This window comes from Cimex lectularius, unplaced genomic scaffold (assembly GCF_000648675.2).
Source record: "Cimex lectularius strain Harlan isolate CLEC.00 unplaced genomic scaffold, Clec_2.1 scaffold3, whole genome shotgun sequence".
Classification (NCBI taxonomy): domain Eukaryota; kingdom Metazoa; phylum Arthropoda; class Insecta; order Hemiptera; family Cimicidae; genus Cimex; species Cimex lectularius.
In genome coordinates, this window is record NW_019392688.1 from 1,821,683 (window position 1) to 1,845,271 (window position 23,589).

General features: G+C 36.2%; 1 protein-coding gene across 8 annotated transcripts in view; it reads left to right on the plus strand.

The window, feature by feature from the left end:
• Nucleotides 1-23,075, plus strand: part of LOC106662146 (protein alan shepard) — a 189,673-nt gene extending 166,598 nt beyond the window's left edge. For 4 of the 8 annotated variants that reach the window (XM_014385969.1, XM_014385973.1, XM_014385971.2 and 1 more), the window contains 8 exons: nt 2,990-3,210; nt 9,586-9,644; nt 9,949-10,073; nt 13,192-13,349; nt 16,621-16,780; nt 16,837-17,040; nt 17,659-17,772; nt 21,998-23,075. In XM_014385969.1, coding sequence (XP_014241455.1) covers nt 2,990-3,210; nt 9,586-9,644; nt 9,949-10,073; nt 13,192-13,349; nt 16,621-16,780; nt 16,837-17,040; nt 17,659-17,772; nt 21,998-22,135 — 1,179 coding nt within the window. In that variant the 3' untranslated portion in view covers nt 22,136-23,075. The remainder of the gene's footprint in view (nt 1-2,989; nt 3,211-9,585; nt 9,645-9,948; nt 10,074-13,191; nt 13,350-16,620; nt 16,781-16,836; nt 17,041-17,658; nt 17,773-21,997) is intronic. The other 4 variants (XM_014385974.1, XM_014385975.1, XM_014385972.1 and 1 more) reach the window with 3 other exon arrangements.
• The last annotated feature ends 514 nt before the right edge of the window (nt 23,076-23,589 follow it).

Genomic DNA, 23,589 nt, shown 5'->3' on the forward strand with positions numbered 1-23,589 from the left:
ATTCGCTCTTATCCTGCATTCTATGCAACTACGGTTGTGTCAGTCATCGACTTATGTGATGGTGACTTGTTATTGCGGATCCCCTAGCTTCAGGGTTCGCTCCCGCACATCACCAACTGGTTTTTCATCTTAAGGGAATGCTTGTTATTTAAGCACTTTATTCAAAACAGAAAGGCTGCCTTGACCCCAATGACCACCAGAGTTCTTAGCTCTGATATCATTTGAACCGATTAATTTGCACTTCTTCTATAACTTCTCTGCCGTCATCAGATATTAGGTATTTATTGGTTTTAACTCTTCCAGGTCTTCTGAAAGAATCGTAAAGCGCGCGTTGTGATGGCTACATTGTACGTCATCCTATTATAAATATTCTCTGCAGGGCTAGTTTAGATTGCTCTTATCATTCTTTTCTAGTATGAAATTTATTGATTGGTCTCCTTGTCTGAGTCAAAGTCACTTGAAACTGATTTGATAGGGTTCCACTGATCCTTTCCTGTGACGTCTTCATTTTAACTTCAGTTGGGCTCCTAGGGCCTTAAATACCTTTTCACTTCTCCCCCACATAATAACCACTTATCTCAAACTAATCCGAGGTCTCTGTTTTACTGAACACGACCAGACTTTGAAAACAAGCTAAAAACAAAGTTGAACTGTCGTGCAACTTGGGTAGATCGTTCGGAATCATTTACAGTTAGGACTAGGCTTAAAGAAGATAGTGGTTTTCCAGTTGAGTTTTTTGCCAAATCGACCCCGAATTTTAGCTATATATTTTAGATTGGTTAAGTATGATTTGGAAGGAACCATTTGAAATTCCGCCCGACTCCTCTGTATGAACGTCATGGTACATCTTTCGTCCAGGCCACCCAAAACAGGCGGATTTTATTCTCCCACGCTTTAAAATGCCAGCCTCTCGAAAAGGGAATAATTTTCACATTATTTTTCTTCGAAACGGCCCCAGGCGGGTTGGTATATTTTCGAAAAAGGACTCGTTGAATATGCAACGCGTGGGCCCGCATATCGGACAAGTGACACTCCACCGACAGGCTTGACTCATCCCGGCCACTCTGCCCGTTAACAACTGTGATCTCAATTAAACTTTTTTTCTCTAATCTAATAACGGTAAAAAGACATTTTTCGTCTTTTTTACGTAAGCTTTTTTCCTTAGGTTTTATAATATGTTAAAACCCTTCAGCGATAAGGCGTCGGTCAATTTGTTCAATTATCAGATGGAAAGGAAAAGTAATTATTTAAAAATATTAACAGATTAAATAAATAATCTTTTATTGGACAAACCAACAACTGAAGAACGCGAAATGCCAGTACATATTTGGCAGAGCAAAATAAAAGCGAGAGTAGGCGGACCAAGATGTACAAAAACGTCCAAATTCCATCTACCCGTCAGGTTTGACAAGAAAACTCATTTCATTCTACTTTCCCACCTAAATTTGAAATACAGTAGTTAAATTAACCATCGATAGAGAAATAGACAAATCACTGAGGATGGGACCCAAGGATAATCTGAGTTGAAGCCACAATTATCTTTGTTTTTAGTAAAAACTTACTCTAACGGGTCATACCTAGGTTATGTACTGGGAGCAAGTAGGCTACCAGATGTGTCGATTATTCTTGAGTCCTTCTATGCCGCCCTGATCTGCAAACCGCGTTTGACAGACCAAAAAACCGCGAGGGTAGGCGACCGGGATAAACAGAAACGACCCTTGACATGAAGACACTTAATTCTGTATTTAAATTGTACATATTGGACTTAAATAAACTAAAGATGGAAAACTGCCGAAAAATATCTAACAGACAAACCATCGAGAAAAGACAGACCCCAGGACGATCCGAGTTGAAGCTAACAATAACCTGTTTTTAGTAAATACGTACTCTAACGGGTTCATACCGTGGTTCCATACAGAAAGCGCGTAGGCTGAGGATTGACAGACCAGGAATGGTGTCATACCTTTGACTCTGTATAGAGAGTGCTTAGGCTACGCGATGTGACAATTATTCTTGTGCCTTACTTTCGGCCCCTGATATGCCAGAACGCGTTTGACAGACCTAACCTCTGAGGATTGACGGGCCAACAATGACGTCATACGTTTGGCTCTGTATAGAGAGTTCGTAAGCTACCCGATGTGAAAACTATATTGAGCCTTTTTTGTCCCCTAATTCGCCAATACGCGTTTGGCAGACCTAAACACTGAGGATTGAGAGACCAGTCATACCTTTGACTCTGTATAGAGAGTGCTTAGGCTACCCGATGTGACAATTATTCTTGTGCCTTACTTTCGACCCCTGATATGCCAGAAGGCGTTTGACAGACCTAAACTCTGAGGATTGACGGGCCAACAATGACGTCAGTATAGAGAGTTCGTAAGCTACCCGATGTTAAAACTAGTATTGAGCCTTTTTTGTCCCCTAATTCGCCAAACGCGTTTGGCAGACCTAAACACTGAGGATTGAGAGACCAAGAATGGTGTCATACCTTTGACTCTGTATAGAGTGCTTAGGCTACCCGATTTGACAGTTATTCTTGTGCCTTACTTTCGACCCCTGATATGCCAAAAGGCGTTTTGTAGACCTAAACGCTGAGGGTTGATGGGCCACGAATGTTGTCATACCTTTGGCTGTGTATAACGATCGGGAAGATTATTTAATAGGCCTTTTTTCCCGGTTTTTGTTACTTTGGAACGTATGCAGTGATGAACGTAATATTATAGCATGAATGCGTGGTTTTTGCCGTTTACCTAGGTCAAGCGTATAATTTTTGTGAAAGAATGCCAATTCTGAATCTTCAGGAGGATCAGTTTTTACATTAGTTATAAACTACCAAAATGGCTCGGTTTTTACACGTGCCACGTTTTAACTTGTTAATTGCTAATAATTTTGCTTAATTTTAACTTAGCTTAACTGAAGAACCAAGTCCCCCTCGCCCACTGAATTTGAACCGATCACTGAGTTTTCCTTCTGGTTTCTTTTGTTGCAGCAATTCTCGAACAGCCCGCGGGTGCCGACAGCCTCATCGCCAGCGAACACGAGCAGTTCTTCGAGTTCCAACACGGGTTCGCAGAGCGGAACGCTGTCGACTAGCCTGAGCAACAACATGGGCGGCCAGCCGGGTGAGCCGCAGCTCTCAAAGACTAATCTCTACATTCACGGTCTCACGCCCGGGACCACGGACAAGGAACTGTACAACATGTGTTCACAGTAAGTTGTCCGAGAATTCATTTTTAAAAGATCTTTGTCAGCATTCTTCTCCCGAAGCTTTGTGTTTGGTCAGTCAGACGGGACGCCCTCAGCACGGAAACGAATTCACCAAATGGAGTAAAGTGTAATTAACGCAAACTGTTCCCTCAAGAGGCAACGAAAAGGTTGTCATGTTGGCGGTGGCAAATGTCAAAGAGGGGGCATGGACTCTATGGCTTAGCATCTTGGCAGAAGATAGGATACAACTTAAAATGGATCCTTAATGAGTTCAAAACCTGGTGGACCTCATACCACAGGTATGAGGTACGCGAAGAGATTCATAGAAGAACCATCCACAAGACTTACAAACCAATTACTGGAAGGCAACCGCAATCTAACCAGGATTCTGGTTGGACTCCTGACAGGACATTGCTACTTAATAACGCACATGCACCGGTTAGGATACAGACCAAAAAAACGCTGTGCCAGGAAGAGGAGGAGACAGCAGAACATATTCTATGTTTCTGTGAAGGTCTATGTTCGTGCAGGTTCTTATAGAGGCAAGAAAAACAGCAGCAAGATCCTAGCTGTTGGCAAAGTTATAGAGGCTGATTAACAACCTGAAAGTTGGCCAGTGAGTTATAAAAAGCAGGGGAGCACAATAGATCTATTCGAGGTCGAGGTGCAGTAGGCCTTGGCGCCGCCTCTTTTATCACTGTCTCTATTCTCTCTAAAACTCTGTTGAGCTTTAAATACGAGGTAAAGACAAAAAAGACTAAAACTAACCAAATTGTCAAACTTGGACGTTAGGGATATAGCCCTGAGTCATGGAACGATAAAGATACGATTTATGAACGTGGGAAACAGATTGCGAATAGCGAGTCGATAGGAAGCAAACTGTAGCATTGTAACGACTGTTCACGATAGTTTTTTTTTTCATGCCGGTCATTTGGAGTCCAATCCTAGCTCACCACAGGGACAAATCAGTTGGTACAACATGGGATCACATTGGGGGCTTAAAACAGAAATTACTTTGGACCGCTTGGACGATAGTGCACAACAATGTGCACAATGATTTGATGGGGGTTAGACCTTGGTCTTACCCGTATCTCGGCCGAAGTCAGCAGGCTCCAGCGGCTATCGACTACAAGGTCTTTTCAGCCCAGTCTCTAATCATATAATCTTCATCTTTCTGAGGCCGTCCTCGTCGTCGTCCAACCATCTCTTTCTAGGCCTTCTTCGCAGCCGTTTACCACCTAGCTTACCCCAGTAAACTCTCTTTAAAGCCATGTCCTGTGGCGTCCTTTCCGCGTGGCCAGTTCACCTCAGACGTTCGCTTTTATTTCAGGCACAATATTCGGTTTCTCGTATAGGTCTTTTAACTCTCCGTTTGTATTCACTAGTGGCTATCCATGAAAACTGTGCCAAAGATTTTTCGAGGGGAAATTCTTTTTTATTTGCATACTCAGTCCAGTAGGATGTTGGAGTACTCGATATTCCTACACCACTCTTTACTCTTATAAACAACTAAACGTACACTAACTAGATGAATTAATAGTCGATGAGGTACTTCATATTCCGCCATCGACGTTCTTCTACTCCATACCCTTTCTCGCTTATAAATACATTCTCACGAAACAGTTAAAACAGAATCTATCACCAAACTTGGTTATAAAACAATCTATATAATGTATATAAAACAACTCGGCCGAGTACACACTGCAATACAGAGGTTGGGACCATGAAGTGGAACTCCCTCTACTGTACCTGTAGGCTATACATTCCCCTGTCTTAGAACCGTCCGCGAAGAAGATGGGAAACCGGCATACTGTACTAGGTATAAATATGGTGGTGTAGTGGATTTGGCCAGGGTCGTCTCGGGACGAGTTCGAAACTGGTATCCGCTCGTTTATTAACACATTAATTATTGAATCAAAGAGTCAATCTGTCAATCATTCCAATATCCTGACCTGGCGAGGTTTCCAGTGTTGAGTCAAACTAAGCCACAGGCTACACTTCTGGCTGTGCTTTTCCGTAAATTCCTTTATGTTTCAACGTTGCAACCATACTTCCCCCGAAACCCAAAAACTTTCCAGGAGAAAATTCCCCGCCGAGTCATCAAAGGAACATTGCTGCATTGCTGGCTAGCATTGTTTCTGGTTAGAACTAGGGCGGAGTATCTGATCACCTTCGTACCTCTAACTTTCGTTCTTGATCAAAAGGGGCTTTCGCTCTAGAACGCCTTGTGACGATCCGAGAACTTACCTTTAACGCTAAAGTAGGAATGGCTCCGCTTGTTCACATTGTATTCCAGAGATCACTGCACCAGAGATCGCTTGTTGATTTTGTCCCGTAGATTGTAAATTTTCGATTATTTTATAGAAAACTTACGTCTCGGATGTGTATTTTAGTCATTTTTTCACTTTTTGCACTGAATAGACTTGATATTTCTTCGCATTAGAATATGTTTATGTACATATGATATGTACATGTTTACATTTTTATTGTATTTTTTTCTCAGTCAATATATGTTTTGTAATTCACCCACGCCCTGAAGATGACCCGAATAAAGGTCGAAACGTTGGCAAAAAAAAATGAAAAATATATTTTTCAAAAATACTTCATTCCTGACCACTTATTACAGCAAATCATTGAACAACTAGTCACTAAAAAACAACACATTAGAATATGTTTTGCCAAATATTTCTAATGTAATTTTCCCTTAAAACCCTCGTGGATGTAGTAAATATTCGAATTATTTATTTCTAAAGATTTGCTCGAATAGGGGCGTCGGTGGCCGCAACGGTTTAGGCGTTGTGTCAACACTGTAAGGTAAAGGTCCCTGGTTCGAATCCAGCGGCCCTGCATTCGAACCCGACATACTTACAAATGGGCTTTTTTTTTCTCAAAAACATCGGCACCCGAGGGTTCATATAGCCTCGTAGTTGAAACACCCTTGTTAAAAAAAGAATATATACATAAAACCTCTTTAAAGAAAATTGTTGTTTTTAGTTGATGGCGTTTATTCTTTGTTGTGTGTTAAATGAACTTAAAACCTTGCTGAACGTTAAAAAGATGTAAATAATTTCCAATTTAATTAACCCTGAACCCTGAATCGATATTAAACGTTATTTGTCCCGCAGAACCCGTTTCTTGGTTTTCTAAAAGCCGTGAGCAATAAAGACATTAAATTTGATTACTTTGTAGAAAAACGGTGCGCCTTGAAAATAGTTTTTAGCCATTTGTTGATAAAATTGCAATTCATACTTTGTTGTATAGACGAAAATTTGACAGCGGGCCTGTTTTCCCTTTGTTAAAAGATCCCATGTTCACATTACTATTTATTTCCGATCCGATTCAATCTTGTGTCAATCTATTAACGTCCAATTCCAGGTTTTCCACTTCTGGAAGGAATTCCGTTGTGAAACGTGAGATTTTGTCTTGTCCTTTCCTGGATACAGCACAGCGTTGTCTTAGGTCAAGAAATTCACGTTTCGTTTTAAGGATGATTCTCTCAAATCGAGAGATTCGGTCAAAGGTCAACACTTTCACACGGGCATCTTTGCTTCTGTTGATGATTTTCTATTTGAAATTTAAGTCGAATTTATAAATGTTGCCGATTTTTGTCACGCGGCCTTTGCAAAACCTTTTGAATTTATTACAATTAATTAACGTTTTCAGTTGAGATAAAAAAGTCAATGGCACGAGCGGGATTCGAACCCACGATCTTCGGCTAGATACGCCGCTGCTCAACCACACCTTTTGAATTTTCCCTCCTTTTTGCCATTTAATGCCCTCTTCACCCTGAAGAAACTAAAAGATGTAGAAAAGTTAAGGAATGAAGTGTAAAAAATAAAGAAAATTTATTAATATATTAGAAACGTTAATAAACCTTCTTCTAATTGGGCTTGCTTTCCATCCTTGGTCAAATTTTAAACGCGGAAACTTTTTACGATCAGTCTTTCACTTTGGCCGGGAGAAAGCCCAATAAATTTATCATGGGTTTGGCTAAATTAAAAAAAAAAGTGTATTTATTTCATTTTGATCGTCCGAATAAGAATAAAAAGTTGTTTTATTCACACTTGATTTGTGTTTCGGATTATTTTGGAATGCTGTACCCCTGGCGTGTTCAACTATTCCAACTTTGTTGGTGTTTTCCTCCGAAACGGCTGGATCGGCTTGGGATTCTGGAGCGTGGAATTTGGGAACAATGTAAAAGAGATAAACTGCCAAATTCCTTCTGCCTCAAAAAGTGTACGAGTATGAAATTAATTTGAAAAAATTATTTATTAAACTTTTTTCTTGTAAAAACTTAACGTTTTGTAAAATATAAAACCAAAACTCATTTCAGTCGGTAAATTTATACATTGAACAAGCCATTTACTCCGCCCTTTTGAAGAACGAAAATTACCTTCAGCTTACATTACCTTCCGAATTTAAACATCATTAAAAATTTACCTTCCTGAAAAGCCTCAGGATATGACCCAGTGTCAAAGAACGTATTGTAGAAATTGGCCAAAAAAAATCTTCTTTTTCTGACATACATCTACAAACAGACATACATCTATCTATCTGTATTGAAGTAAACCTTCCCAACCTCTAAGTTTCTATGACTGTCTTGTGTCCTTCCTGCATTTGGTAAAATCCTTGCAAACCTCTTCCTCATAAGATGATCAATAGCTGAAACTGCTAATATCTTACCTCACCATAAGTTTGGTTTCTGCTCATTTCACTCCAGCGGACAATATATCATCTATAGCAGAAACAATAAAAAATGTCTTATTTTTTGGACATACATCTACAATGCTGTGCTCCTAATACAGTTGAAATACTTAATAATTAAAATGATTTCAATACCCAACAAACCTACTCGACATTCAAGCTGAAGTGCATCACCTCCCAGCTTGAGAACAAATGATAAGGCCATGTGCAGGTGTGGTCAAAAAAGAACCTCAGCATCACTCTCGGGCAATACGACCCGAGGGAACATTTGTCAGTCTCCTTCTCGCATAGGCAAAATCCTTGCAAACGTCTTCCTCATAAGATGATCAATAGCTGAAACAGCTAATTTCTTACCTCACCATAAGTTTGGTTTCCGCTTATTTCACTCCAGCATTGTGGACACTATATCATCCTCTCTTTAGCAGAAACAGTAAAAAAGGTTTTATTTTTCTGACATACATCTGCAACTTTTTACTTCTAATGCAGTGGAAATACATACTTCATAATCAAAACGATTCCTAAACAATCAAACAAGTCTACTAACATCCAAACTCCTACAACTGCCCTATCAGTCTACTTCCTGCCCTAGTCAATATCTTTCTAAGTTCTTCCTGTAAGCATTGATATAAATAGCTTGAAGCTGCTAATATCCTACCTCATCATCAGTTTGGTTTCCGCTCATTTCACTCCAGCAATGTAAACACATCATCCTCTCTTGAGCAAAGTACAGTATTGCTTGGGTGTCATTCTCAATATAGCTCGAGCATTTAAGCAGATATGACCCCCTCATAGTAATGTGGAGCTCATGGGCTTCCTTTTTTTCACATACTTGTTATTACTTAAATTCTTTTCATAAATTCCATTAAAACGGGTATTCTCCAGGGCATCATCCTAGGGCCCTTCCTATTCATGATATACACTACTAACTTTCCTGTTGTCCATAACAATATTACATGCTCTTTTTTGGCACACCATCCTATCATCCAATCCTTATATCTATGTTGTCCTTATATCCAGTAGGTCCCTTTTCTTATCTTTTCCCATTAAAGCGGGTATTTTCTAGGGCATCATCCTAGGACCCTTCCTATTCATGATATACACAACCAACATTCCTGTTCTCCATAACAATATTTTGTGCTCGTTTTTGACACACCATCCTATCATCCAATCCTTATATCTATGTTGTCCTTATCCAGTAGGTCCCTTTTCTTATCTTTTCCCATTAAAGTGGGTATTCTCCAGGGCATCATCCTAGGACCCTTCCTATTCATGATGTGAACAACCAACATTCCTGTTCTCCATAATAATATTGCATGCTCTTTTTTACCCACCATCCTATCATCCAGGTGTTCCTAATCCAATGTTGGTCTTGTTAAAGGAGGATAAAAGTAATGAAACTAAATCCACCCATCTTTATCCTCTGAAATTCCTCATTTCAATAAAAATCTCATTCCAACCTGCACTATTGTGCCCTATCTGAGATTATGTAGTGACAAAAAACATACATCGAATCCCATACATTGTCTGAATAGGAGAATTTTCTTAAGAAAATATATTTATTGAAATATCTATGTGCTCCATTCTTACAATACAAAAATAGCAAATTTGAGGAAGGATATGTGTATAAATTTAATGCATTTTATGAGTTATAAGGCGTATTTTTTTCTGTTTCAGGTTTGGAAATATAATTTCCACCAAAGCCATCTTAGATAAAAATACGAGCAAATGTAAAGGTAAACAAAATATTTATTTAAAAAAAATAAAAAACATCGGTCAATAGGTAATGTAGATCTATAAAAATATTAATAATGTGTATGAAATTAATACCTTAAAATGTTCTTAAACCTTTATTTTTGTTCTGATATCAGTTTAAATTTTCTTTAATTTTTCTAAGTACTTTTTTTGTTGCAAACGTTTCAATTGAAAACAATTTTCTTATGTTCCATTTGTTATGGTGGTTTTATTTTAATTTTATTTAGTTGTTCTTTCTTCTTTTTTTTCTTTTTTTTTCTGTTACGACTAAGGGTAATGTTCTAGGTTACGGATTCGTGGATTTTGAATCCGGTGAGTGTGCAGAAGCTGCAGTCAAAGCCCTACAGGCCAAGGGCATACAAGCGCAGATGGCCAAAGTGGGTATCACCCTTCTCCGTTGCCCGACAACTGTACGTTTGTTGCATGACAGTAATTTCTTCTCAAAAATTTCACACTTCACATTAAAACTGATAACCCACTGAACATCTCTACACAGACCGCACATAAAAAACGCGACAGGGGAAAGGCAAATGGCTGATTAAAAAAAAAAACCTGATTGAATTTTTGCCTATTGGTTGATTTATTTCAAAAACCTAGTAGCAATCTTAAAAATCAGTCATATTTTTTCCCAAAACTAAATTTAAAAAACACTAATTTTTGTCGTTTGCTTGATTCATTTCAAAATCGTAGTAACAATCTCAAAAATCAGTCATATTTTTTTTCAATTCGATAAAAAAAATCAAATCTGAAAGTATTGAGGGCCAAGAAGAAGGGGTGTTTCATTGATTTTTGAAATAAAATCTCAATATATATTCACACGATGCATTCTCTTACAATACATTCTGTAATATAACGACATTCGCTTTTTGTTAATGTCTCTTCTGCCATACTAACCTGTATTATAAACAGTAATTTCAAAATTATACTGTTTTTTTGTGTAAATCATTTAAAAAAACTTTAATGTAAATATACTTGCAAACACACACACGCACACACATACTTGCACTCGCACACAAAAGTCAGACAACACGTGAGCCATTTGCCTAACACTAAACATAATCAATTTCTCATAACAAACAGTAGTTGTAGATAATATAATAATAATGTAGAAATAATTAAAATGAAAAAACAAAAAAGGAAAACCGATGTTCTTTCTGTCTCATAACTTGTCTTTGTTCTATAATATTTAATGATGGAGTAAAAGTTCGATTATACATTTTACATTTATGTCCTTCCCCTGTTATCGCTTTAATCGTTTGTGTCCTATTGGGGCTTTGAAAACAAAACAGACCGCAGGCAAACAAAATAAAAATACAGTCACTAATTTAGGATTTTATGAAATGGTTCATGATTCACCTCCCTGATAACCCCCCCCCCCCCAATTAGTGTTGTACATTTTTTTATATAATTGATTTTGGTTTACAACAGATAAACAGCCTTTTAAAAATTTTCAATTTTTTTTTTTAAGTTGATTTTGTGCTTTAATAAAATTCAATTTGAATATGCTGTATTATGTTTTAACTTAAGATTATAAAATTAATTTAATTTGTTCATTAACGATCATTTTGGCCTGCCTATCCTTGCTAGTTGTCTCACTAGCAGATTTTAATTTTATTTAAAATTTTGTTTTAATACAGCCTTAAAAAAGTCTGTTTAACTATTTTTAAACCTGCAAAGTTCAGATCTATAATTGGATCGTCATTGATCAGTTTCATTTGCCTATAGTCGTGTTGGTTTATCAGATGTGATATAAGCAGGATGAGGCATCAAACAAAAACCACCTCTTAATTGTGCTGAAATCTGACAGACCAAGACAGTGAGGATAGGCAGGTGAGAAAGATCAACAACCAAAGTACAGTTTCGTCACCCCGCAGACCACAGGAGGAAATATCACTATTGAAAATCAATGTGTCACTAATAATTAATCAAACACGGTTTTAGTTGATAAATAGAAGTAAATTTTTTTGTCTATTTAGCAGAGTTTTGATGAACACCCAGAAGGCAAAGGTTTTTACCATTTTTTTCCTTTTCTATATTTAATTGGACAGAATTCATGAGATTTTTGTTTTTCTTACTATTTTCATTCTCATATGAACCATTTTATAAATTTTCAAAGAAATTTTTCTAAAAATAGGGCCCAGAATTTATATCATTTAAATTGTTTTTTCAAGCAAATTAAATCAAGGTATTTAACAGTTACGTACAAAAAAAAAGACAATTTTTTTATCATAGTTCAATGTGTCTTAATTGTATTCTATTTTTAGTTGAACTGGTAGAAATTTTGTACAAGAAATTTTATTTTCAATTTATTTTGTCATTCTTGTAAATAGTGTTTATATATCAATATGTATAATAATAAATTATAGCTTGGTGATATTTTTATTTTGTGTTGATTTTCATTTTATTTATTTAAATCAATGTTATATTCGGTTGTCTGTCCGTGCTTTTTTTTGCGCTGTAATATGTTGATAAACCTTAGCCCTGGAAGAATCTTAGCTTTCTACGCATTGAAGCATGTGTCTGGTGGTGGAATAATAACAGAATAATTTTTGAGATCTAAAAACCACTAACACTTCTATTATTACTAACCTTCATTAATATTATTATTAATACTGTCAATTGCAGTTTTATTAAATCTAAAATATTAACATAATGAGATACTGTTTTAATAAGAATTCAAATAATGAAAAATTGAACTAACTTGTGTAGCTATATTATATTTTAAATGTTTAGACGCAGTAGAGTTCGCTGTTATAGTTACCCCAATTTTCCAGAAGTAGACAATACTTTTTTGTTGAATATCTCTGTTATCTATCAAGTAGATTTCTATTATTGTGGAGATGTTTTATATCTGAAAGTTTAAACATATTTTTGAAATTTCGTTAGTTCTGTAGTGCTTCATAGTCCCCCTCCTTGACAAAATAAATTTATTTCTGATGTATTTACTTGAAACAAAAAAACATTCTATGAAATTATCATCTACTTGGGTGCTTAATTTGGTTTCTCAATGGTGTGATTTATAGAAAAATCTCTTTAAAGAGTTAATTTTCATTGACAATTTGTATATTAAACTGAAAAATCATTCTCCGTGGTGCACAAATGCAGAATTGTTATGTTTCAGCAACTCTTTTTCTCTAGATTGTGTTTCTTTCTGTATTTTTGTTTCTTTTCTCTACATCTCATTGTGTATATGTGTTATGTGTCTATATTTCAAATATTTGACGATTATGAAAATAAATTGTGATAATTTTGTGCACCTGCGAGATTTTTTATTTTGGGAACTTTTATTAATTTCATCCTACGAACAGTCTGTAAGCATAATGAGCCTAAAAATTCAACCAAATAAAACACCCTAAACCTAAGCAAATATTTAAAATACGATTTCATCTTGAAGTAACCGCTTTTTAAGAAAGTATATTTAAAGAGAAAATTGGCCAAAATCTAGATATATGTACAAGTAGACATTAAGGATTTAGATAAATCATTATCGACAGTATTAATTCATAGCAATCCTTTTTTTCTTTTCAGCAACAAGAGCAGGACCCGACAAATCTGTATATAGCAAATCTTCCCCCAAATTACAAAGAGACAGATTTAGAAAATTTGTTGAAGCAGTACGGTCAAGTGGTATCCACCAGGATACTCAAAGACACATCAGGGATGAGTAAAGGTGTGGGATTTGCCAGGTGAGGATACATTCTTCAGATGTTTTATTCTACCTTTACCACTCACAAAGTCACAACCGCAAAATAAGTCCTTAGCATTTTTTAACTAACTCAATTCTAACTCGTCATTTGAAGCAGTTTTTGTTTGAGATCTTCTATTTTTACAAGTCATTTTGCTAATTTAAAATGGAGGAAAAAATAGTGCAATTTTTTTATTTAGTTTTTTCCATTAACAAAAGAAAAATCGCAACTAAGACTGCTAGGAAAATTTGTAATGTGCATAGTGATGATTTTTAAAAAGGAAACACCATTCGTAAGTGGTTGTCTCAGTTCAGAAGCAAAAATTTTTATTTGGAAGACAAAGTTCTCTAGTCATCCTTAACCGATCAAATTCAAGCTTTTAACACAAATAACCCACAATTAACGATATAAGACATCGTGTTTGAGAAAAGAATTTAATGAATTGCACCTCCATCTGCGATTCCTTCATAAAGTGCAATGTAAATGACCCATTTTTAAAAATATTTATAACGGGATGAAAAGTGAGCTTTTTATAATAATGCTCAGATAGGAAAACCCCTGACCCATTTAACAACTCCCCTGATTTCATCCCAAAAATGTTGTACATTTGGTGGGATCGGAAGGGAGTGCTTTATTATGAGTGGATTTGTATGCAATTGCATATCCTTTTTTCAGTGTTAGAAGGATCGACCACTTGTTCACTCATGAACACTCTGGATCAATGTCTTGAAGAAAAAAGCAATTCGGTTGTTACTGCCAAGCCCTATTTTAAGGACATCATCAGGGCAAAAACAATCTTAAATATGTCTGTAGATTTTTTACAGGTGATCTCAAATTTCCTTGAAGATTGATTCAGTCCTAAAATTGCCAAGGACTCCTGTATAAGATTGGCAGTAACAACTGAAGTGGCTTTTATCTTCAAGACATACCTTGATGCAGAGTGTTTGTCATATCATTTTGCTAACACTTATGGGCATGGGATCAGATATTTATTCGAATCATACCTCCATGGTAAAATAGTTCAAATTGTATTTTGCATATTTCAAGAAAAACGCAAATTTAAAAAAAAATTTGAGTACTGAAATAATAAAAAATTAGGTATCTAAGAACATGACAGTAAAAAGACATTTTTATCTAACTTTCAGGGAACAAATATAGAAAGCTCTTCTGAGTGCAGTTCTTGCCTTTTCTGAAAAACTAACTTTTCTGAAGTAGTTGGATTGCGGAAAAATAGGGGCCTCATTTGAAACATGAAAATAGTTATTTAATTAGTTATCTGTTTATTATTATCAAATTATTATTTCCAATTTTATTGCAAAGACGATTGGGAAGAAAAATTAGTGTCACGAGTGTGACTCAAACCCATGAAACTGAAGGTCATGGGTTCAAGCCGCGCTCGTGGCACTAATTTTTCTGTTCTACCGTCTTTGCATTAAAATTGGAAACAGAAAAATAGTGTAAATCCTCATTCATAGTCCCAACCTAGAAAACCTAAAAAATGCCAAAAGTGTGAACTTCAACTTCTAAAATAGCAGGCTGGATTTTTCTATTCAACGCAAAACTGAAATCCGAGGTGGTGTAGGAATTTATAACATTAATATTTATAATAGGCTGTAGTTTTACAGAAACTAACTTTGATTGTTGTAATGTTTGTTGTAAATGTTAATTCAGATCATGGACTTAATTAAGCTTAATTAGTTCTGTTGTATAATACTTTAATTTATTTAGAAATCGTGAGATGCGGTCTGGTGTGATGTAGGTTTCAGAAAAACATTTTCTTTATCGTGCCAACGTTTCGATCTTTATTGAGATTATCTTCAGGGCTCAAAGTGTTTGTCTTATGTGTAATTGTGCCATTCTTGCGTGTCGTGTCGAGAGTGATTCGGGATTCAAACCCATGATCTTCGGCTAGATACGCCGCTGCTCTACCACTTGAGCTATCGTGACCTCGATCCACTCGGACACCAACTTCCTATCTCAACCCCACCTGATGAGTTTTCCCACCTTTTTGCCATTTTTCAAGTTTCGATCTTTATTGAGATCATCTTCAGGGCTCAAAGTGTTTGTTTTCTCTGTAATTGTGCCCTGTAGGCCCCCAACATGACACACAAGAATGACACAATTCTGCACAAAACAAACACTTTGAGCCCTGAAGATGATCTCAATAAAGATCGAAACTTGAAAAATGGCAAAAAGGAGGGAAGCTCATCAGGTGGGGTTGAGATAGGAAGTTGGTGTCCGAGTGGATCGAGGTCACGATAGCTCAAGTGGTAGAGCAGCAGCGTATCTAGCCGAAGATCGTGGGTTTGAATCCTGCTCGTGCCATTAACTTTTTTTCATTTCAACTAAAAACCTTAATTAATTGTAAAGATCGAAACGTTGGCACGATAAAGAAAATGTTTTTCTGAACCCTACATCCCACCAGACCTCATCTCACGATCTTTTTCTTTTCTATTTCCTTTCAAATAGGGTATGCTCTACACCAAATATATATATACATTTTTTTAAAAAAAGTTCATTATTATTTGGGTGATGTCTGACTTAAATAATGAAATATTTTTAGTTCAAATTATATGAAATATTTAAGGGGTTTTTTAATGTAAATTATATGGCATATTTAAGGGTTTTTTTAGTGTATGGCATATTTGAGGATTTTTTATTTTTATTTTATAAATCTGGGTTCTAATTATGAGCTTTTTCTGCCCAACCAAACCGTTAATTCTAGTGTTTCTCTTACGGTTGGAACAATTATTTTCAGTAATTGACCAAAAACTACATAAATTAATAACAGATAATAATAAAACAGATAATTCTAAACATCTAGTCATCAGTATATTGTTATCTACCAGGATAACACTGTCCGTATGAGTCTTTGCACATGTGCCAAAAATTGTGGAAACTGGGCCGGGATGTTCTACCCGTACATATTTGACTGACATTGCCCTTTTTATGCGTTAATTATTATTGACTCTGTAAAACTTTTAATGGAAAAATTTACCTAACTTGAGGACGCAGAAAACGCACAGAGAAATTCATTGCTCAAAAACCTGATAAGTTCTGAGAGTAGGGAATAACCAAAATTTCATGGATGATGATTAGTAGTGGAATAAAATTGTTCTTGTATTTTTTATTAAAATTGTGTACATGCACGTGAAATTTTCATTGAATTTACCAATTTAAAAAAAGCTATGGATTTATTTTATGACCTGATACAATAGTCTCTCCTTTGTTCAAAATTTATAATGTTAACAAAATAATTTTATACTTTAAGGATGGAGACAAGAGAGAAATGCGAGCAGATAATTCAAGTATTTAACGGCAAACCCCTTTCTGGTAGTAAAGAGCCCCTTCTAGTTAAATTTGCTGATGGGGGCCAGAAAAAGCGAAATATGTATAGGACCGACGGAAGGATCTGGAGAGACGGCAATGAGGTAAAGAATACAATTAAACCTAAAGTCAATTGATTATTAATCCGTTTAAATTGCAGCTCCAAGGAAGCCAGATGGGATATGACACTTCTGGACAGAACGGCGTCGGGGCTGGGCACATGCTCCCACTCACTGCACAATATGGAAACGCTTATCAAGCCCAGGTCCCGAGTTTCCAACTCCAAGCCGCTCCCTGGCACAGCGTACTGCCTCAGTACACAGTAATGCAGGCACAGCCTCCTCCACATATGTCGCAGGTAGAGGTAATTATCATTTTTTAATTTATTTACTTATTTTTATTGTTATTGTAGGCTAAGCACTCTTTCTTCTTGCAAGTTATGACATCTTAATGTTTTTACAATTCACATTTGCTTAAGTGTGATCAGTAAAATATTTCTTTTCCACTTATCCTTATTTGTTTTTGGGTTTTTTTTACGACAACGTTAATATCATAGGTTTTAAGTATTTAATTAATTACTTGTGTTATTAATAATGCTTTAAATTATTAGCCCTTCTTACTAACGATGTGTTTAGCACTCCCAAAAGTATCAAAATATGATAAAATTATAACTAACTTTTTCAGTAATATGAAAAAAGTTTTATATTACCGCCTGTTTATTGATCACACTTTTCATTAAATTTTAATGTTACCGTGTCATTTTCCGTTTATTTTGGTATCTTTCTTTCTCATCGCATTATACAGACCCATTGTGCATGTTCACATGAACATTCTGCACGACAGAACACGTGACTTTTTATTATTTTTTTGTTTGTAAACTATGACTAAGACAAAAACAAGAGTGACACTAGTCGAGGGGAAAGCCTGAGTTTGTGTTTTGTGTTGACTGCCTTGACTGATTGACGCTGTTTGTATACGACAGATGTGTACTGTACAGATGATGCAAGGAGCCGATCCCAGTGTTCAGTACTCTCCAGTCATACGACAATTATCAGCCCATGTCAACGCTTTGCAGATCAGCCCAGCAGCAACTCAGGTAGATTTTTTGTTTTTCTTTCGACCGGAATATGCCGTAAAAACGACAAAATTTCATTCACATCCATGCATTTTTAAATGTTTTTTTTTTTTTTAATTTTTGTCAATGTTAATTATTTTGTCGTTTATTTATAAATGTATGCATTTAAGTATTTCATCGTAGTTTGCAAAAATTCAAGTATTTTTGGTTCTTTCAAATTAGGTTTTTTTTTGTTTTTTTTTTTTAAATTAAAGGTCCGCCTTTATATACCAGAGGCTTTACAGTGCTATAAGTGACAGAGGCTTGGGCATATTTTCCTGCATTTTAAGTCACTGCAGGAGTTTTGAAAGTGTGGGAGGGAAGCTCACCCAAAAGAATCAGCATGTAGCAACCATAGTGCACACTGTTCGCTCTAGCGTTTGTCCTGCCCTCGTGGAGGAAAAGAGATTCAACACTTGAAAACTGTAGAAAGGCTCTCCTTCCGGGTGGTCAGGGCAATCATTGGTGTAGGGGAGCTTTGCTCATGCCGTTTCCCTACTCCAGTGCATAAAGCACTGGAGAAAAACCTGCTGCAGTTTTTGTGGCACTAAAAGCCACCCCTAAAGCAGAGGGATAAAGTCATCCTCTCAAACATCTGTGTTTAAGCACCCACCACCATTGCCGGGTAGGGCCCTTTAAGGGTGGCAGCAACATCGGTGGAGTTGTTGCAGGTACACCTAGGTTACAGACTTTAGCTCCCCCACAGAATTAGAGGCCTCCCTTAACTGCTGTCACAGAAAAACATAAAAGAGATCAGAGTAAGGAAAGGCCTTGACCAAACCTGCAGAAAGAGAACCCAAATAAAAGAGACTGAAGAGTTCCGTTGCGACGCAGACGTACTGTTGTATTCCTCTGGCTAGGTGGGTCTTGAAGTGAGCAAATTGCCACTTTTCTCCGTGTCGTTCATGTTTCCTACCCTCATAGGAGACAACAACAGAAATCTCTGACTCTTTGAGAAGGAGATAAACCAGGCTGCAAGCTTATTGGTCCCCCAGATACATGGGTCTACCTGGACTGCGTCAGAACACACACAGAGAAAAAATGGGATTTTCGGTGCTACAGAAGGCACCTGACGAAGATAATTTGATTACATACAAAGTTAAAAGAGCCAGCAAGAGACGTGCGCATACTCTCCCAAGCCAAAAGGGAATTGCTAACGAAGTATATCAACTTTCGTACTTTGATTGAGGAGGTCTGGCGAAGAATCAGGGCTCTCTCTAGTTGACCTAGAATTCCGATGGCCCCGATACTAAGTACAAATCATGGGAATGTTACCGAGGCATCAGGTGCTGACAAATTGGAACAGCACTTTGCAGTTGTGTCAAGTTCCGAGGCATACTCAAACAGCTTTTGCAGAATGAAAACTGAGAAAGATTGAATCCAGATTGACTTTGACGTTGGTGAGGGAGAGGTGTATAACCGTATACTTCGCCGTACCTTTACTGAGCCAAGTTGTTGAAACTTAGGTCTAGGTAATCTGGTTTCTGGCTTGTCTTTACAGCCTGGTCTAAGACTGATGAAGGTATGGCATGGGCTGCGTATCGTGAGGGTGCGTCTACTTCGTCGTCGCTCCTGCCACACTTGTAGCATTTACATGGCAGAACTGTATGCAATTGTCACGTGCTTGGGGTGATTCGAGACAATGGTGGTTCTGCACTGACTCCTCAGCATGGCATTTTTTCCTTCTATCCTCTTGCAGTACCTTTGTTGGAGAGATACCACAAACTGGAACGTCCCGGCAAAACGGTGGTTGTCTGGGTACCCAGTCACTTAGGTACTGAGGATAGGCCATGATTTTGGGCCAAAACCTGAATATGTGTCTGGCATGCAGGGAAAGTTTGCTCGATGTGTCCACCTAATTGAAGGGTGCAATTCCTTGGCTCCATACAGAGAGTGCGCAGGAATACCACCCAATTTGACAATTGTGCTTGAGCACGGCAGCAAGTATTTGGGTCACATGTTCCAATTCTTGGAGGAAATGGGGTTGTTGTATATACTAATAATTACCTAGTTTGTGTTGAGAGTGAATGTATTTATTAGCATGAATGCACAATGTGAAGAGCAATGTTGGAATTTCGAGTAATCCAACAAACCTCAATTAGGATATTTGTATAATATGTGTAAAGGTTATGTTGAGAGTGAATGTATTTATTAGAATGAATGTGTCCTTTGAGAGGGTCGATGGCAGAATATCGAGTACCCCATCGACCCTCAATTAGGTTAGATGTATAATACGTGCAAAGAGTGATGGAACTCCACCACGCTAATTAATTGAACGGCATATAAATAGAAGGGACTGTATTTAAATGAACATGAGTAGGAATGGGTTTGGAACTGAATTGGCTGCTTAATTGACCTAGCAACCCCGCCCCAGAACCCAACCTCCATGGCTGGACAGATGAGACTGAGGTCTGCCCCGGACTGCCAACACCCAGGGTGTGTGATTCTCGAATCTGCCAGCAAATTTACTGTAAATAGCAAAAGCTGGTGGAGTACGAGAAGAGAATAGGTTCAACTTTGCACATGTGCAGAATTGAGCCTATATAATTCCAAATTCAAATCTTTGGTTTAATGTTAATCACTTTGAACATTAAAGAATTTTTCAATTAATTAATCTTTACATAAGGTATTGGTTGAGATAAAAAAGTCAGTGTCACGAGCAGGATTCGAACCATGTTAATATCCATTATATTTAGTAGTCTATTGACCAAATTACTTCTTTCAATTAATTAACCTTTTTATGTAAAGTTTTGGTTGAAATGAAAAAGTTAGTGCCACGAGCGGGATTCGAACCCCATGACCTTCGGCTAAATACATCGCTGCTCTACCACTTGAGCTATCGCGACTTCAATCCATTTGGACACCAACTTCCCATCTCAACCCAACCTTTCGAATTTTCCCTCCTTTTTGCCATTTTTCGAAAGCAGCAGCGTATTTAGCCGAAGATCGTGGGTTCAAATCCAGCTCATGACACTGACTTTTTTTATCTCAACCTTGCATAATGATTAATTAATTGAAAGGGGTTATTTGGCCAATCGGACCACAAAATTTAATGGAATTAATGAATTTATTTTATCTTGAAAAGATTTCTTAGTGTTTGCAAAAAACTGCCTCAAAAGACTTGTTTACATTCAACCATTCTCACCCTCAAGCCGTTATATCCCCCAAAACATTTCTGTACCAACGTCAAAGGCAGCAAGTGTTTACATTGATCTATTGCTAACAGGTGCCTTCTCACAACTACTGTCGTACTTCCCTTCAAGATTCATTCATTTTAATTTTGTAACTATACTCCTTACACTTCATGTCCCACAGTGAAACCATGCTTTCTTTGGTGAACACAGTTGACTCAAATAAACGGCTGGTGTGAAAGACAAATGCCTAGTTATTTGTTTTATGTTGAGTCGACCAGCCGGGGTGACTGTGTGAGAGGCACTTGCAGGCAGTTGAGTTGACTGCTTGTGAGGTTTGAGTGATTCGTAATAATTTATTAAAGGGTTACACTCCCTGATACCCATCTGCTTAACTAGTTGAATCAACTGCCTTGTCTGAAAGACGTCTTAGACTTTAAAAAAAAAAATATGAGAGCTGAGAAACCGAGCAACAGTGGCTGAAGCATAGTCTTACACTCGCGCTACCTTTTTTCGTAACATAACATGATATAAAACGTAAAATTATTACTTATTAGTTTTGTGGTATTTGTTAAACATAACATTCTCAAATATCCCAAGTTAAATCTCCATTATGTCCAAATAAAATTAACAATCTCATCTTAAATAGATAATTATTGCCTTATTTATTATTGATTCTTGAATGAAAAATTATTTTTAATATTCAAATTAAGTAGTTATGATGCTAATAGAAATTAAATAATTTAACATAATTGTGCATAGTTATTCCATGCATGTGTAATTGGTGTTGTATATAGTGGAATGTAATAATTTTACTATTGACATGAAATATGCTCTATTGAGGTTATCTATTGACATCCAACATAAATTTAATCAATGCTGACTATGTGTAATATATTGAGAGGGATAGTTTATTTTAGTATTTTTTATATTTAGCCCATATAGAAAATACGCACACGTAAATCATGCACTAAAATTTAATTTCATTTGTAACAATATTAATAACGGTAAAAATAAATAATATAATACAGTATTTCTAAATTCAGCTATAAAATTATACTGTTGTTCAATTGCAGTATATAACACCAGCACCGTATTACGGATATGGACCTACAACTCCTATAATCCACACTCTGCCGATCCAGGAGGCAGAGCAACACTCGAACACCGCTTCTCCGGACAACACTTATGCTTACCAACAGCAGCAGAAGTAATGAGACGACAGAAGGAAGCTTGAAGCGGACGTTCTACGTATAAACCAAGGGATAAAATCGAAAATTAAATGAACTTGAGCGAGAGAGACCGAAGGGGACACCTACTAATTCACCGATTCCTCCTCAACCATAGAAATTTATTTTGACAAATCACGGAGATGACAAATGAAAAAGACAGTTTCAAAAAAAATTCATAGAAGATATATATAATCGGTTTGTAATTTTCTTCACTTTTGTTTTATTCTCTGTTCAAAAAATATTTTTAGATAGCAACAATTAAACTGTACCTCTAAAGACAATATTTCACATTTTTTTAAAATAATTTTATTTTAAATAATAACCATTAGTACTTAAAATGTGTAAATATTCGGAAGTAAAATAGTGTTAAAAAAATTATTTTATTAATTTATTTTAAGTCTTTTTAGACTTTAAAAATCATCGCAGAATATTAGTGCTAAAAAGTCTTCCAACGAATCTTTTAGTAATTTACTTGATAAATAATTAAAATATTGTCATTTTGGGTGTTCTTTATCTTGTTCCCGTCCTTGTGTTTTCTTCTTGTTGTTTACAATTTTTCCTCATGCTAAACAGCTCTCCCTGTCACATTCATAAATTTAATTATAATAGAAAATCTAAGTGCCAAAAGGGAAAAGTTATTCATTATTGTTTTGAGAAAAAAAAATAGGTGCAGTTAACTGTTGCTTCCTGAAAATTATTACAAAGAACAAACCGCATTTGTTTCCGTACATTCGTAGCTTTTGTTCTCTTGCAGACCTTAGGTGAATAAGATATAAAAACAATTGACTAACATTGTAGAAATAATGCATAGTAACTAAGATAAAAAGAAAAAAATCTTTATTTTGGATACTTTCTACAACCTCCTAAAGGTCTGAAATAAAGTCCTTGTCATGAAATATAAGGAGGGGACTCTACTATTTTTTTATGATCAATAGTTTTTCAATATAATGGGGAGATTTGAGTGCCGAGACAAAAGTATTTAAATAAAATTTAAAATATAGAAGAAAAAGCCAAAAAAAGAAGTAGAGTAGAATAACCCTACAAAAAAGGAGAATTTATCCGTTAAAATTGATCAGCAATTTTATTTTTATCTAGTTGTTTTTGTGAAGATAAAAAACAATGTTTTTGTTGTTTCCCCCATAAATATAAAAAAAATCTTAGTTAAAACACGAAAACATTGTTTTTTTGTATGTTAATTTTTATTATTGTTTGCTCAAAAAGGGGTCGTTTTGACAGGTGTTCTATTTAAATTTTGTAAAAAAAAAAGAGAAAAAGTAATAAAAACGACTATAAAAAATAAATAATTATATATATACATATAATTAACTTCATGTAAACAAGAATAATTTTCTCTCTCTCCCTCTCTCTCTCGCTCTATCTCCACTTTCGCTTTTTCTTAAAAAGTAAATAATCGAAGGGTTTAATAAATTGATGAA